We start from the raw sequence: 17,760 nt of genomic DNA, 5'->3' as shown, positions 1-17,760 counted from the left end.
AGCATCCTTTTTTGAGAGGAAAAAGTTTTGACTAGCAAGAAATCTTTCACTAAAAAAAGCTACAAAAGAAATTGGCCCTGTTAACTAGGTGTGTTGGCAGAAAATGAAGTCTCCAAGTGTGCTGTTTGATCATTCTTGAAACCTTTTGATTTACACAATCTGGGCAAAATGTCTTTTACTCCATAGACTCTGGTGATCCCAGACAAGACAGCTGGATAAGTTGAACAAGTACATATCACTTGGTTTCAAGACTGAATTTTATCATCAAATTTCAAAAGTCAGTACTTTTCTAGATGAACAGATGTACTCTTCCAATTTTTTAGAAAAACATTTGTTGCTTTAAGACAGATTAAGTTTACTGATGCTTAATGTTTCTACATATCATTAAATGCAGGTGTATGTTTCTGTAAAAAATTACTTTTTTTGTGCTATCATTTCAGTTTCTTAGTGAGCACAAGGCAGGTTTTATAAGCACTTCAACCAAACAGAAGTACACAGGAGAAACTGACTCTGTGCTAAATTTCATTGTACAGAATTCTAAGTAGTATTTACTGAGAGAAGGAAGAGGGATTTAGCCCCTGGGTTTGTGGTGATAAAGGCTGTGGCTAGGAAATTTGATTTTTAAGCTCTGAACTAGTTATCTGTGGTCTGCTGTTCTAAAACATATGGTACTGTTAATCCTGGTGATTGCTATATATTTTTTTTAATCATCTTAGGTTTATATTGACTGTTACTGGGGGTTGAACATTGATTGTGCTAAAAGTTCATTAAAGGAACATGTGCAAGATGAGGATGCTTGGGAAGAAAGGAATAGATGAGTGATTTAAAAGTCAAGAGTGCCAATATAAAAACAGCACAGAAAAAGCCAGAACACTGAGGATTTCTTGTCTCTGAAAAGATACTGGATGAATCTTTTCAGGTAATAAATTGCTTTCATGAAATGACTGTCATCTTCCATTTGCCACTTATCATTCTTGGTATTTGCTGGAATATTTAATGAATCCACTCGAAAATGGATAATTGAGAGAGACAGGAGAGATGCATCAGGAGAGTTGTGTTTTTCTGCAAGGCTGTGAATTTGGCACTTTTTGAAAGCAGATGTTTAAACATATGCAGATTCACACTGTGACAAAGCTCAGTGTTTTGAGCAAATAAAAAATTGGTATGTGTTTTCTCCACTTACCATGGGGTGGGGAAAAATAGAGGTTACAGTGTCATTTATCCAAGTAGGATTTTTCCCTATTTATGATTCATGAGACATGTCTTTGCAGAGGAAGAGCCTATTGTTTTGATTCTTAAATCAAAAGAAAATACTTTCTTCAAGGCTGTGGAAATGGTTAGAGTAACTCAGAGAAACACAAAATGTTTCCAGGGAATTGAAGGAGGGCTATCCAAGCAGGATGTATGGCCTCCTGGATAACACAAACTGGGACACCTCTGCAGTGGGCTTCTCTACAGAGCCCTTAGTGTGTGAGTTACTGCATTTCTTTGAGAGGAGCTCATTCTTACCTAATAACTTGGTTCTTCTACAGTGCTTGAGCCTATTAGTGTGAGTCTATAAAGGAGAGAGAAATTCTGCTGCCAGCTGAGTCACCTTCACACAATGCTGGCTGCTAAAAGACTCATGTTCTGGGGACAGATGCCTTCATCTGCTGTTGATTCTTTTTAGGAACATTGGACCAGTTTGCTGTGATGGATCACTTTTGTATCAGGAGCTCTCTGCATTCTTGTTCTCCATCCTGCCTTTCTGATCTCATGTCTTTTCTCTTGGAGACTCAAATCACTGCCTGAGCTACACTAATGCTTCTGCATGGAAGAAATGCTGCATCCACTTTGTCTGCTTTGCATTCCTGCAAGGCCTTATCCATTCCAGCTCCTGTGTAATCCTCTTGGACTCCAGCTCTGCTGCTCTGTGGGAGAGACAGCATTGAGATTTGCAGGGGTCTTTGAAGAACAGTGTGAAAATGTCGGCTGTAATAGGATTTTGGATACGAGCACCTGCTGTTTGTGTAGACAGTTCAATTTTTTCTTTGTTCTCCTCTGTCAGCATTATGGAGGTAACACTTGGATCTTTTTTTTTTACCAGCTTGTGTTTTATATACAGCTACAGTTGCCTGTAAGTGATGTAAGGAAAATGCTGTATCAGTGCCACATATTTCACATTTAATGGCTTGTCAGCTATATCAAATAATCATAGCAAAACCAAGTAATTTAATGCTGCTAATATTTGAGAATGTGAAGATCTTAGTAAAACCTGTAAGGGAAATGCTTTTACTTAGAGACTGAAGCATAAACAAAATTACAATAAACAGATAAAAGAGCATGCAAAAGGAAGGCAAGAATGGAAAAAAGCACAAACAACAGACAAACCACAAAACAGAAACCCCACACACAAAAGAAAATATTTGAATTCAAAGAGTGGTAGGATTCATTATCTGAGCAGTTCAAGGGCCAAGTTCTACAGATATCAATTTCTGAGTGCTCTGCTTTGAATTATTTTTGCCTAATCTTCCAAATATTAGTCTCCAAAGTATTAATTGCAGCATGAGAAAACCATTTAATGCTGCTATAGCATCCAGGCAACTAACTGCCTTCAGCCAAATTTAGAGATTTACTTCTAGTTTAAGATCCTTAGGTCAGGACTATCTTTCTTTATGAAGTTACAGTGTGTGTAACTAACCAGCTGTGCAAACCTTCTGGTGAGACATTTTTGGTGAGCTTTGCAGTTTGATCCATTACAGGCTAGGTTTACTCTTGTTTCATTCTGTGCTTATACATCGATAGCTATTTTCAGATATTACAGCCTGATACATTGAAAGGAAACTTAACTGGAGCCATTTCTTTTTGTCTTCCCTGTCGTGGTTTGTGCACTGGAGCAGTTATTCCCTGCTTGTGAGCAGCTGGGCTGTGGCTGCTGGAAGGGGAGAAATATCAGAGATGGGTGGAACAGGCAGCAGCAGCTCTGGTCAAAAGCCACTGTGCTCCTGCCAGGAATAATCCCAGCTCATGAGTCAGAGGCTTGAGCCTTGCCTGGGTGCAGCTCATGGCAATTAGTGCCACAGCAGGGTGGCCTCACCTCAGTGTGGAGCTCAGGTGTGTAGGGGCAAGGGAAATAAATCAAGGACTTGTGTTGGATGTGAAGAGTCCTGGCAAGAGCAGTGCTGGAGACAGGTGCCACAGGGGCTTCAATAAACAGATGGAAATACCAGAAGAAGAAGACAGTGCTCCTGAACAAAAGTGGTTTGAGAACTGTGGAAAGCTGCAGGATTGTTTCCTCCAGGCTCGTAAACCCTCAGTTTCCCAGTGCTGAGCCAAGGCTGGTGAGGAGGGTGATGTGATGGGCTTGGGAGAGGAGCCAAAATGCATTGGCTCACTGTGCAATTTCAGCCTCAGGAACAAGGCAGGGCTCTCCAGTTTGGAAGTAGCTGAAATCGAAGAAACAGCCATGAAAGCACAAAACTTGTGGGAGTGCAAAACCAGTATTAGTATTTGCACTCAGGTTTGCTTAATGTCTACTAGGGAATCAATTTCTGTGTTAGTTGACACATACTTGTTTTAACTGAAGTCTTTACATTTGAAGATAATATGTTAATGTATGTGGATATCATAAAATATTGTTTTGCAAAACAATCCTTACTAGGTGCACAATTAGAAGGAGCAGTTTACCTTATTTTTCATTTATTGAGTGTAGGATACCCAAAAGTACAGCGTTTTTGCAACAGTAAAAAGATGGTTGGAGTTTTAATGACACATCAAGTGTTGTGAGGAGTAGTCATCTATCTTAACTCTGCTGTATTAGAGCATAGGCTGTGTGTGTGCAGTTGCAGTAAAAATACCCCAGCAGGAGAGAGATGAGATTGACACTGAGGGTGAAGATCGTGGATTCCTTCAAAAGATACTATAGACTGAGCAGCTATGTGAAAATAGCTGAATTTTTTCTGCTGTCTCAGTTTATTTAAATGTACCTCAGAGAATGACTGTATAGGTTTTGTACACTGCTTGCAGTAAAGAGTATATTCTAGAAGTAGCTGATTGAGTATTTGTGAATTATTTATGCTGTGGTCATAAAGCTCAGTAGCCAGCAAAAGTTTCCAGTCTTCTGTATTCCAGGTTTATTTGTTACAGAGCATCTTAATTAAATGCAAAATACTTCATTAAAGTTAACTCCAGTGCTCTATTTTTAAAATAATTGGAGTAAAAAATTAATTTTATATGCCATTTACCTGTTGTGTCATGGGACTAAATGGTGTCAATCAAGATTGGCCTAAGAAAGCACTTTGGAAGAATCAGGAAAACTATGAGCTCCCATGTTTGTTCAAATTCAAAACTATAATCTTGTGCCAGTGCTGTCTGCAGAACTCCAGTTAGTTTTAAGGGAGCTAAAGCAAAGAAAATGGGGGCAATGGGAATTTTGTTTGAATATACCCATGTATTTAGGTTCTATTTCCATTAGCTTCTTGTATTTCAACTTACAGTGGGTTTGGTCTGTATTTGCCCCTGTGATTAGAGAAATAAAACAACCCCCAACATTTAGAAGTGGTTATTTAGGAATTAATTTAGGAAGGTGCTCACTCCCTCTCATTGCATGAGTGTGCACTGAGTTTGGAGTGTTCTCCTTTTTTCACACAGCAGTGCAATGGTGAAGGTGGGAGTTCAACAGAGCCACATTATTGCTCATTTTTCTTGGATGTTTTACAAGAGTCCTCCTTGCTTGTCAGTGGCCTTCTTGCTTTCACTCAATATGAAAGAATTAATGCTTGTAGGGGCTAAGTTATTCTGTTACATCAGCATGCCCATGGCACAAGTTCCTGCTTAAATTTCAGTGCACATTTAATGAAAACTCTATTTCCTGCTTCCCTGCTATCTAGGGAAATAAAAAAACAAACAAAAAAAACCAAAAAAACCCTAGTCAGGCAGAAGCAATGGTGTTTGTTGTTTATACATAAAATTGCTAGTTCATGTGCTAGACAAATGAGCAATCTATCATAAACCAAACACCAAAATCAGTGTCCTGGGTTATTGTGGTGGAGAAAAGTCATGTTATAAATACAGTTGAGTCCTCAGTACAAGAGAAAACAAAGGAGGTTTTACTTGTTAGTTCCTTAAGAACATAAATAGATGTGCAAACACAGATTGCCTATTTTTTGCCTGGGGAAAAGGAACTTCCTGGTAAGGGTGAAGCTGGGGGGAAAAAGGAGGTGTGGGTTTACTGTTTGAGAGCACTTGGCTTGCTCTGAGTCCTGAGCAGTTTTACTTCAGTCAGAGAAGGTGTTTCCCACTTTGAAACATGACAACTTCAGGAGCCCATGTTTGAGGCAGGTGAACAAAAGGGGACTTAAAGCTGGATTTCAAAAAGGAACAATTTTTAGACAAACTAGTATTATTTGGATTAAAAAAACAAGTCATCCAGCTGTCACCCCAAAGCCACTCAATGCAGATTAGCATAATTCAGTTCATTTAAAAGGTAATCTCATTACAGTTTGTACTGGAGAATGCCATGAAATACCATTTACCTGCCCTGGTTGTTCAGGGCAAGCTTGCAGTGGCTTCACTAGTCAGCGGTGTAGATCCCTGCTTTTGTCACGGATGCTTGAGCTCCCAGTGATACTCAATATCCTTGTCAGGTCTTGGTTGAACTGTGAGCACAGTTCTCAGTGTTTGATAACAGATCACTGATTGTCACAGGACTGTAATCAAGAACCAGCTGCAGTGATTTTATGCTTTGGTATAATTAAGTTACTGCAGGGCAAATGATCATCCTCAAAAGTGCCTGGAAGTTGCTTCTACTTGATCCATTTATTATTGATATGAAGAGAGGAGCTGGTACATCACTGGATTAGTGCTGCAGTCACAGAGTCCAGCAAGCTTGCAGGAGTGTGATATTTGCTAATAACATCCAGAATTGCCTGTAAGAGGGCATTTCCAAGAGTCAAAGGTTCATTCTGTTATCCCACTATCAGCTTATATTGGTTAGCTCTGGGGTTTCTCCATGGCATAATCAAATGACTCTCTGGTGTGGTAGTAAAAGTAACAGTGATATAAAACTGTGGTGGAGTCCTTGATTAAATTTCTCTGCCAGCCATTTAAATTATTTTGAGAGTGAACACATTTGTGGAATTGCTCGTCTGCTCCTGTGACAGTGTGCTGGGACATAGGCCAGAAAAATTGGTCTCTCTCTTTTGCAGCTTCATAAGCCAGAGTACAACCCAGTTTTGGCTCTTAGCTCATGAAAATGTGAAGTGAAATAGAGTGTGGTGTACCATAACTTGAATTGCACAGCACTTGTAGTTCTGGAGAGGAACAAGGTAGAGAAGGAGGAAATCTCATGATTTAAAGTGTCAGTGTCAGTAAAACAGTGAAGAATTTTAGACCCGTGTTTGTGTGAATTCAAGGAAACTGGAGAAACTGGCACAGGGACACTTTTTGTGTGCCAGGGTTTCCTGTGAATCCTGAAATCTGATTTTTCTCATTTGACAGTTGTTACGGTTAACTCAAAAAATCCTTAATCTAGTGCCTTCCTCTCAATTTCATGTTGGCATTTAGACTGAAAATCTGCTGTAATTTCTCTAATATTTTGGCTGACATGCTGGAGTGGTACTTGCTGAAGCACAATGCAAAATGCAGTGTTTTGATCTGATATTGTAAATTTCTTGCAATAATCGTTATTGACTAAGTTGCTAGTGTTGATTTATTTTAATATAAAAGTCACACAACATAAAATCATACTCAATATATGCAATCTGCTGTGACTTACCTAATTGAGGATTTTTGTTTTCCTTTCTACCCCCAAAATTGGATTTTTTAGATTCATACAGGATTAAATAGCCACTTATTTCTGAAAATATATATGGATACCTTATGGAAATGTATCATGATGCTAGAAAATACCTATCTGTGGTTCTTAGCTAGTGATCTAAATTTCTCTGGATTATTAAACTTAGAGATAATTCATTTTGAAAAGGTGATAAATAGTATTTTGTGACAAATGGGTTTGTGCAAACAGGAAGAACTAGACTTGAACAGGTTATGAAGGGCTGAGTACATGTATGTTCTAGTAAAGCTACTGTAGCAGTCACTGTTTCCCCCAAACTGGGACATGATTTGTGTTATTCCTGATGTGTGCTAGATTTTCTTTGTGTCTTGAAAATGATTTATTTAATTGGTGTTTGCTGGAGAAGGGAGTGCCCAGTTTCAGACTCGGTCCCCTTGTGAGAATGCAGGAGCTGGTTACCTCATTTTCCTGGCCTTGTAAATTTATGTATTTTGTGTTGTAAGGAAGAACTTGCCCATCACTCCCTGCCTGAGTTTAGCAGCAGTTAAACACTAAGTCTCATAGCATTATGGAGTGGGGTTTGTGTCATCAAAATTCCCTGCATGGACAGTTCCTGAAAACTGATTTATTGCTGTTACTGAGTACAGGCTGCTCTCTCTGCTTTCCTGTTCAGGTAAGGGGTAAAGGGACAGAAAATGTCATAAAAATTCAAACTGAAAATACAAGGTGAGGCTGACTTCATGGATTCAGTAAGCCTGGCAGAAGGACTGGCCTCACTAATGAATATGTATTTGGCACTTTTGAGGACTGGCAGCTTTGGCTGTGAACATTTCAGGGTTTCAGCTGTGACGCTCTGGAGTCCCTGCAGCAGCATTCCACTGGCACTCTGCACTGAGCAAGGAGAGAGTAAAAATAGCAATGGTAAACTTTCCAGCTCTATGGCTCAAAGCTGGAGCCCTGGGGGGAGCAGGGATTCAGGATCTTAGGCTCATAATTAAAGATGCTTTGAGATAATACATGGTTTGCACATAGTGCTGTCATCCAGGAAGTCTGAGGTACTTTGCATGGCAGTTGATGCCATCATCGCTGTTGTATGAGGAAAATGAGGAGGGACATGGCCTGAGCCACAGCCATACAGCCAAGCAGGGGATCTGCTGGCATGACTGAGATCTCTTATTACTCTGAATAAGTAGAAGAGTCTGGAGTGTGGATTCTTAATAACCAGCTTCTGTGCACGTAGTTCATGCTAGCATGGGGAGACCAGAAATGCTGGTAAACCTCATTTGTATTTACTGAGGCAAAACACAGGGAAAAAAAACCCAAAACAAACTACTGTTATTATAGACTGTGGGGTGTTTTGGGGCCTTAGCTAGACCTGGACTGAAGCTCTAGGTATGGGGAACTTACTGCTTGTGAAGGTAACTGGAATGTGTAAGCCACACCATGTACTTGTGGTTTATTGAGACTGGAATAGGCTGGAGAACTTTGAGCTTTCCCACTTGTGTTCATGGGAAAGGGGAAGCAGAAATGCTTGCATGATTCATACAGCAGTAGCTGCAGTTCTCAGTAATGGAGTTCCCTTCTGGAAAAAAAGCACGCCTGCCCTTTTTTCTTCTCTTTTCCCCCACCTTTGTCAAAGCAGGGTTTTGCATATGCCCATGGTAACTGAGCTGTTTCCTGCTTTGGCTTTGCTGAAGGCTGCTTTCCACATTGCTGTCTTGCCCTGCTTGTTTAGAACTCTCTGATGGGGCTCCACAGGAGAAGTGCCCAAGCATATCCAGAAATTTTCCTTGGCTCTCCTGCTCCCTCGGATGGAGCTCTGTTTCCACAGAGACCAAAGCTTGTGTGTTTCAAGGAAGTTATTTTTAGGGGCTGCTGTTTAGCTGGTGGAAAGACTTTCTTCCTTAATAGGAGAGCAGACTGTAACAGGATTCCTCCTTTCCAGAGTGTCTTTTGCTTTTTTCTACCATATTCTGTCCCTTTTTCTGTGTCACCCAGTTTCCCTTTCATTGCTGCCTTCTTACCCACATCTGCCCTTCCCCTCTTCTCTTTCACTTTCTGTATCACTGCCCCTGTTGTGCAAGGATCTAACACAAGGAAGTTTGCAGAGAGTGGGGGACGGACTCAGCCTCTGCTTTAAGAACTGTGTTTTAAACATAAAGCCCCCAGGTGGGTCTGTACCTGGGCTTGCTGAGTCACCACTGGGCAGTGTTTGTGAGAACAGAGAGCATCATGGAGCCAAACCCTCAGCTCTGAGGACCTTGCCCAGCTCAATTATTCATGGCCTTTGCTCATGAGTTGTCCTATGTCCTTTGGCCTCAGGATAAATAAATATTACATGTAGCAGTTTCTGCTGATGTTTGCTGTAAGCTCCATGTCTCGCTTGCTGAGTGATGACCTAATGGTAAAGGGCTTTAGAAGATAAATCTGTTACAGTAACTCTTCTGTCTTGTAAAGGGGAACTGTCCCTAAATAAAACAGCCCCAGAGATTCTTTTAGTTGGTTAGTCAGTAGGATTGTAAAGCAGAAGACATTTGCTGTAATGACAGGCTAAGAGTGCACTAACTCAGTGTCTTAAGACCCTTTTACAATTATTCCTTTTGTCCAGATTGTCACTCTTCCTTTCTGTGGAGTTGGAATAGTTGTAGTGATGAAGGGCTACTTTAAATTTAGATGTATCTCTGGGCTTTTTAAATGATGCTATAGACTGTATCTGACTTTACTTGGCATACTGTGAAACAGCTTTTTCTCTGGAGTACCTATTGCCACAACAGCAAGTTTCTCCCCCTACAATATGAGATGTTTTCAGAAACAAATTAACATCAAAAGGAGTGAGTCTAAAGCTGATCAGTGTTGGAGAAATTTGCCATACTAAGGCAATTGGATGTGTTGAATTCTCTTGTCACTCTATGCTGTCCTGTTATCCTGTGATTCTCATTCAAACATCTGTTTCCACATTCTGCTTATATTGTAAACCTTTTAGAAAGGAAACTTCACATTTATCATGATACTGCTGTTCAGGGTGGCATTGCAAAACCTACCAGCATTAATATCATTCCATGCCCACTGAAATGCCACGTGGGTGATCATGTTCCAGTCCTGTTTTCTCGTGTATCCCTGATGCTGTTGCATTTCTGCCTGTGTTTAATATGCTGCAACAGCTGGCAGATGGGCTGGATGCATGTGGTGCCTTTGGGGTGCATGCCTCCAGCCCTCCCCACCCAGCAGCTGGAACAAAGTCTGTGATGCCAAGATTTTGTTCCAAGGTCCTGTTAACCGAGTCAGCCAGGCCCTGCTGTGTGCTGGACCATGTCTAACACTAAAAGAGAAAAAAATCTGCTAAAAAAGCTGCACAACATCTCTTTAAAAACATCAGCCTGTGGCTGTGGTGACAGACTGCCAGCATCAGCTGCTGCTTGGTTACCAAGAGGATAAAATTTTACTCCTGAGAGATATTTTTATACAGTTGCTTATTCATATAACAGTAGATGCCAAAAGCACCCTTATGCTCAGCAGTATAAAAATATTAAGAAAATTTCAGTTTCACAGAGGCTGCAATCCAGTCTAGTTATATTTCATCATGAAACAAGGCAGTCCTGACAGCCTGTAATTGGACGATTAGTACTGGATTATTCTTAATTTTAATTATTAATTGATCTTTCTTCTACTGTCATTTTAATTTTCTCTTTTTGCATATACCAAATAATTTAGCTGCTTGAAAGTTGAGTATTCTCCAGGCCTTGCAAGCAGCTTTGTAAGGAAATTGAAACCTTCCAGGTGTACATGGGTATAGCAGGGTTTGCTTTTCACTGTCACAGCAGTGACCACAGCACTGTAGATGGTGTAGATTGTCAAAAAGACATCTTTTACACAAATTATTTTCTACTAGAAATGTGTTCTTTTCTGTCTTCAATGGATGTGAAATATGTTGTGTTTTGGCGTTTTTGTTTTAAATGGCTCTTTCTTTTCTCTGCAGGTATGGTGTCAGTCCTGAGAACATTATCCTGTATGGCCAGAGCATTGGTACTGTCCCCACAGTAGACCTGGCATCTCGGTACGAGTGTGCAGCTGTGATCCTCCATTCTCCCCTGATGTCTGGCTTAAGGGTGGCTTTTCCTGACACCAGGAAAACCTACTGCTTTGATGCTTTCCCAAGGTATGTGTCACTGCTGCAAGGGGGGTTCTCTGCTCACCATGGTGTTTAAAAGGGACTGGTGGTGTGGGTAGATACTGAGACTTGCATTTGGTCCTCCCTGCAGGGGGGCATCTTGTAGGATCCTGATTTTGTGACCAAAACAAAGTCCCTGTCCCATCTTTTAGAAGATATTAAGCTTGTTTTAAGAAGCTCTAGAAAATTATACAACTAGTTTTAAGATAAAGCATCTGCTTTTTTTGTCTAGTTTTCACAGGAAAAGCAATTGCAACAGACCTGGAGTACCCAACTGTTTGGGAATAGTAGAGGTCATGGGAGCAGCAGATATTCTGGGAGTCTTTTAGAACTTCTCATTGGATCCAGTTTAAGTTATGGGAGAATATGAGAAGGGAAACCAGTGTCTCTATAGCAGGGCAAGGGGAAGCACAAGTAAAAAACTTAGTGGTCCATGGAAGGGAGAAGATAAAACAGACACTCACTGAAGTCTTGGTCAAAACTTGGCTTAACTTCACAAAGTCATGCTTGTGATAAGTATAGTAAGGAATATTTATTGCATTTCCTATTTCTGTCTCATTTTGGTTACAACAGATTAAAATTAGCAGCTGTGGGAGGCCATAGGTAAAAATCCATAAGCCAGAACAGCTAGAAAGAATGGTGATGAAGTAATAGTGGCTCTCACAGTTCCCATGTTTAGAATCCTTACAAACATATTATTAGTTAATTAATTAACTTGTTGGAGGTGTAGATTGAATTTGAAGCACTTAAACTCCAGCTCATTCATCATTCTCAAACCTGAAATCCAATATTTACAAATGCTTCTGCAAGAGAGGAAAAAGCAAAGCCTTAAAACATAGCTCTGATTACAGAAGTAACAGTGATTAGCTGTTACAAGCCAAATCAAACAACAGCTTTAAAAAGAAAAGTGGGAAGGGGAACAGTGACAGCAGATGTGCTGTAGCACTTGAGTATTTTGTTCTTGCCCTACTGAGCTGTTCATTGCTGTCAGTCTGACTTCCCTGGTACTGGGAACAGTGAAAATAAACAGCAGTGCTCTTTGTGAGTGTGTGCAGCTCAACTGTCTGTCTTCACAGTGGGAAACAAAATAGTTCTGTATGCACCTACAGTGAGTTGCTATTATGTGCATTTTATGTTGGGACACCATGAGAATTTGGTCTCTGTAGATGTTTCTAGCTGCAGAGCTGTGTGGCTGAGAATACTAAGTAAGGCTAATGTGCAGTTTAAATACTGCTTTATGAGTCGCTGACTTGGCAATGGGATGCCTTCCAGTTTTCTGCAAAATATAAATATTATCTGGCTTAATGGTCTGTGAATATATGTGAAAAAAATTGTTTCATTATATGAATACTGAAGTGAAAGGGATTTCCTACAATAAATGAGAACTTAGTGTCTAGTCACAAAAATTATGCATAAATATCTCTGTAGCTGTTTTAGCTGATAGATCTTTTATACCAGACCTTTCATGGGCTTAAAACTTCAGTTTATGCAGCATATTAATCATAAAATATTTACATTTGACTATGATACTAATTTTTAGATTAAAATTATGGGAAAAAACAAAATCTGCATTATTCTGATGCCTCTTTTATGTTGGGATTTTTTTTTATTCAGTGTAGTTGCACACAGCTCCAGTTCCACACAAGAAAAGTGAAATAAGGCTGCATTTTAATTTTAAATAGTACCTTAAATTGCATGAAACCCGGGGGTTTTTTCACAGCTATAGAGACAGAGACAGAAATCTGTTTACACTCAGTACCAATGGCAGTTCTCTAGAATGCTGAATGTTGAGGTTTTTAAGTGTGAGGCTTAGTGCTTCAGTTTACATCTTTTTAGTTAACTTTAAATTTTCATAAAACATTTTAACCTGTTTTTAAGTCAGGGTATGCTGCCATCTCTATTTTTAAAATAATTTTAAGCAGTCTTGATATTTTTGTAAAATCAATGGTCATGACAAAATTGCATGCCTTCTTTTTCTTCAGGAGCAGGAGAATCCAAACACCTTTTATTTGTTACCATAAAAAAATAGATTTATCCTCCCATAAAATTGAGTAGTAGCAGCACTCATTTCTCCACATTCTTGCATTTGTTGATGGAAGTGGAGCAGGTAGGAAGCTGAGAGTTCATTAGCACATGGTGTCTCTGCACAGATTTGGAATCATTGGTAATTACCAGCGTGAAATGGCTGGCTGGAAATAAAAGCTGGGGCCTGTGTGAGGAGAGTCAGAGAAAGCTGCTCCTCACTGCTTGCAAGTTCATGTGCTGCCAGGATGCTTCATAATTGGGGTTTTCTGGCCTGACCCCTTCAGTGGGAAGGTGCCTTTGTCACTCTTCTGTTCCCTCAGAAGCCATTTTCCTGTGACAGGTAGTCTCAAGCTGTATTGGTCGGCTAAAGGTATCTGGACAAAAGGAAAAATGTTACTCTAAAGCCACTTTGCAGTCACAGCTGGCAAGGAGGCTGGTTACATAAAGGAAAATCCTGTGTGATTTCTGTGGTTTGCATTTAAATATCCCTGTGTATTGCTCTTCTCCCACAGTTTTCTATTTCATTCTTTGAACTTAAACAATCAATAGAACAGATTGTTTTCCTTTAGCAGAATCTGCCTAATTTGGGGGTTCAAAGACAGGTTTAAGCTCCATGAGCCAAAGCCTTTTTTTTGTTGTTGTTAATGAAATCTTATGACTGGAACGTATTTAATTAGTTCCTAAGCTGTTAAATTGGAAGGTGATAATGTGTCACATGAGAAGAGTCCATGCTTGCAGAATGTCCCGTGGAATCTTACTTGCTTCACAGTGCTTTGTGTTATAGATACAGTAACTCTTTTGGTGGGTGATTTTTGGGTGCCAAACTTTATTTGCATGCTGCCCACTCAAACTTGGTGCTGTTAGCACTGGTGGGATGGTGGTGGTGGCATTGCAAGCTCCTTTTTCACACCTGTGGTTTGGGAATGAGCCTTGTCCCATTTCACTTGTGCACAATTCCAGTGGTCTGCAGCCTTTTAAAAATATCCTGTGGTAACTGGGTTGTGTGTGTCAACAGTTAAGCTTGCTTTCTCTAATGATGTGAAACTGAAAGCCTCAAACTGAGCTGTGTCTTTCTTTTCCTTCCCCCAGCATTGACAAGATCTCTAAAGTGACCTCTCCTGTGCTGGTCATCCACGGTACCGAGGACGAGGTGATCGATTTCTCCCATGGCCTGGCCATGTACGAGCGGTGTCCACGAGCAGTAGAGCCCCTCTGGGTGGAAGGGGCTGGGCATAATGACATAGAGCTTTATGCACAGTACTTAGAGAGACTAAAACAGTTCATATCTCATGAACTTCCCAACTCCTGAAGAAGTCTACCTGATTTTACCTCAGTTACTGTGAACGGAAGAAATTACCTGGTTTTGCACATGCTTTAACTGGATAGCTGTAATAGCTTTATACTATGAAGAAATACCCTGTCTTGGGGGTGTTCTAATCAAACATCTGATGAAATTTGTCTTTTCTATCTGGAAATGATTCTACTAATGCACACAAATATGGTCAACTACTGTAATTCCAACAATTTTTAGCTTCATTGCCCTGAAGGAAGTGGGAATCCTAGCTGCTTATGGGGACACTTTTTACCTAGTGCTGTATTAATCAAAGATCAGTTTTCTCTGTCTCACTTCAGATCATTTATAATTCTGTCCTACAAAGACTTTTTCCCCATTGTGTTCTCGGAGTGGAGAACACAACTGTTATGAGCTACAGCTTGTTCTGAACAATCATGGGTTCAATCTAAGGGAGTACTTTCTCTGTGAAGTTTCTAGCTGTGGTATTGTAACTGGAAAGTTATTGTGATGAAGTTCCCCCTCCTCCCTTCTAGTGTTCTTTTGTTAACTTACTGATCTTCCCAAGTAAATTATTTAAATATACTTTTACCTGAAAATAAACAAACTACTATATGGGGCTAAACTCTGTAACGACCTCTCCATTAGTTGTATAAACATAACTGGAATATTCTTAAAGGATCTAGGGACAAAACTGCTTTTGTTTAAAAATAAATGTGTAAATTTACTACTAGAAAACTCATTTTAATATTCAGATTGTCTGAATAATAGCCATAACAGACATTTCCTTCTGTAAAGCATTCCTGTAGACTTTTTAAAAGTACTGTACATATTTGAATTTACATTGTGCATAGATTCTTAATTGGTAGTTTTAATTTAAGTCTAGTTACAATAAACTGCAAAATTCTGGTTTGTATATGATTGAATACATTTTGTTAAAATATGTTTTTATCCCTATATTATTTTGCTATTAAAGTTTTATAAAGTTTCCAGGACAAGAAAAAAAAAATAGAATTTACACATTTATGTTTTGATGAATTATGTAACTAAATTTTCATTGAGCTGATCTTTTTAGTTTAGGAGTAATTTGATTCTTTGACACTGGAATCGCACAGATTATGCATCAGAAATGCAAAACACTTAAAAATTGTTACACTGCTAGGATAGGTCTAATTGTTCCAAATTTAAAGGCCTTAAATGTACTGTAAGCCTCAGATTGTTGTATAAATTGATTGCGATTGATTGCAGTTTGTGTCCTGTTGCTAGAGAGCAACACAGTGATTGTAATGGAATAAAGGATGCATGGATTAGAGCTTGCTCAAGTTTGGAATCTTATTTGGTGCATAATTTTCATACATGAGGAAAGTGTAAAAACATTACTTGATAGAGTAAGCTGGGTATGTAAATCAAATGTGCAAGAGGTTATGTTTAAATGGTGTTCAGCTGGTTCTAAGAGATGAAAAATCATGATTCGTTGCCTGGAAGAAATATTTGAACATAGTTGTTATGAATTCCTACAACAGGCCTGCAGTTAATTTTCAGTGCAAGTGTGCATTGTCTTTGATTATTGCCTTGGCCCTATTACTGCAGAAGAGGAAAAACTTGTATTTTCACTTGCAGTGAAATGAGGACATGCATCCTGGGCCACATCACCAGGATCCTTAGACTGGATTTGGGCGTCAGTGTTGTCTAGTTGTGACTTTTAACTGTCCCAAGCAGCAAGGACTGCAGCAGTTCTCATGGTGACTTTGCCAGCCAAAATTGTCAGGTTCTGCCTAATCACCACCTCAAGCTCAGCACTTCCCTCCTGTATTTTAAATAAATATTCAGATACTTGTCTGATTTTATATATATTTATTGTACCTTCACAAATCCACAGTGGTTTTCTTCCATTCCTACATGTGTTGTTCCTGGGACTGTAGCCCTGTGAAACCAAGCTGCTGTGTGTGGTACAGGTATTCAAGGTAATGTTGAAAGGGTCAGCCTGTCCCTGTAGTGACCTGGGGATTTTTACCTAATAAGCTTTGGTTTTTGGTACCCACATTGAACTTTGTGTTGCTCTGAAACCTCAGCCTGCAATGTTTCTTCTTGTGACTTTAGCTACCCTTTAACAAACTGCTATTTCTAACCTGTTCCCTATAAATTGTTTTTTGATTAATACTTTTCCAACTTCTGAAGTAATTTTGTGACTTGTCTTTGCATTTGCTTTGTTTTTTGCCAGTATTGCTCTGTTAATGAGAACCCTGAATATGAATTCAGTATGGTTTTTTTATGTCCCATGCTCTCTGCAGTTGCAGGTGCAGCTCACAATGTCCTGGCTGAACATAGATTTCCACTTGTACTATCTTTTATTTGCCTGAATTCCTTCTTAACTAATTCTCTGAGAGGGGCCTCAGTCTTCTGGCTTCTGCATTGTCTGGTTTGGTTTGTGAAGTTCATCTGCATTAAACTAACACAGATGTTTTGCTCTTAATTAAAACATTAATGACCTATCATTGATCCACTGGTATGGATCTTCTTTCCTCTCTTTTAATTCAGTAATTTGTTTACCTGTTTTTTCCCTTAAATAATTTTCCTTGTAGCCCTATTCTCATCCAATAGTTCTTAAATGAATTCTGGTTTTTTTTTTTTTTTTCTGATGTATGCTCTGCACAAATTAAATGCTGATAGTGAGCTGCTTTGTATTATAAACTTGTATCAAAGTTTCAAGCATTTTGAAAGACTGCTGGTCAACCTTGGAACTATTAGTTGAAAAAGTGTGGCCAAGTCATGAAGATGCAGTTTCATCCAGGACTGAATTTCAGGTCCTCATTATTTTAAAGAAAAAGATGTTTTAAAATTTTTTTTTAAATATTTTAATTTTTAAACTATAGGAAAGTGGATGATGTGAGGTTATGAAAAACAAATTTTGGGCTTAAAAAAATAGTCTGTTCCAGCAAACTGCTAATTTAAATGTATAATGTGAGCCTTTACAAGAACTTGTTATGCATATTTTAGAGCTATCAAGGTGTCACTGTAAAAATGGCTCTGTGTGCCTGGATAAATTATGCAACGGGTCTCCCAAAGGTGTGAATGATCACTAACATTTTGTTGTTGATGGGGATGCTCTGTCCATTTTTCCTGTGTGACTGACCATTTTTGTTCGTGTAATGCAGCCACAGGTGATGTACAGCTTGTTTGCAGAAAGGTAAGATGTGCTACATCTGTTTACTCTCAGTAGTTGTCTCGTGTTTGTGCTTTGGAAAAGCCAGAGGAGAATATTTGTTACAGCTTCAAAGGTGTGGTTTTTCAAGGACTCTGATATGTATCATTCTAAAATTTATGTAACTGATACAAATTTAACTTGTGCTCACCTGGAGGCCTGTTACTTGTGTCGCCTCTGCTGCGGTTTTGTTCCTTGTCCTTCCATGTCACTCCTGTAACTTGTGCCAGCTCTGCTCGGGGTGCTGACCCTGGAACCCCAAATACCCAAACCTGTATTTATGCTTAGCATTGTACACATCT

General features: G+C 39.4%; 1 protein-coding gene across 1 annotated transcript in view; it reads left to right on the top strand.

Moving 5' to 3' along the window:
- ABHD17C (abhydrolase domain containing 17C, depalmitoylase) overlaps positions 1-15,568 on the top strand; it is a 28,135-nt gene extending 12,567 nt beyond the window's left edge. Inside the window, exons 2-3 of the mRNA XM_058033541.1 lie at positions 10,749-10,928; positions 14,055-15,568. Coding sequence (XP_057889524.1) covers positions 10,749-10,928; positions 14,055-14,274 — 400 coding nt within the window. The 3' untranslated portion in view covers positions 14,275-15,568. The remainder of the gene's footprint in view (positions 1-10,748; positions 10,929-14,054) is intronic.
- Positions 15,569-17,760: the final 2,192 nt, after the last annotated feature.

The sequence above is a fragment of the Melospiza georgiana genome, chromosome 13, assembly GCF_028018845.1.
Source record: "Melospiza georgiana isolate bMelGeo1 chromosome 13, bMelGeo1.pri, whole genome shotgun sequence".
In the NCBI taxonomy this organism is placed as follows: domain Eukaryota; kingdom Metazoa; phylum Chordata; class Aves; order Passeriformes; family Passerellidae; genus Melospiza; species Melospiza georgiana.
Note: the sequence above shows the minus strand (reverse complement) of the source record. Positions and strands in the feature narration are given on the sequence as shown.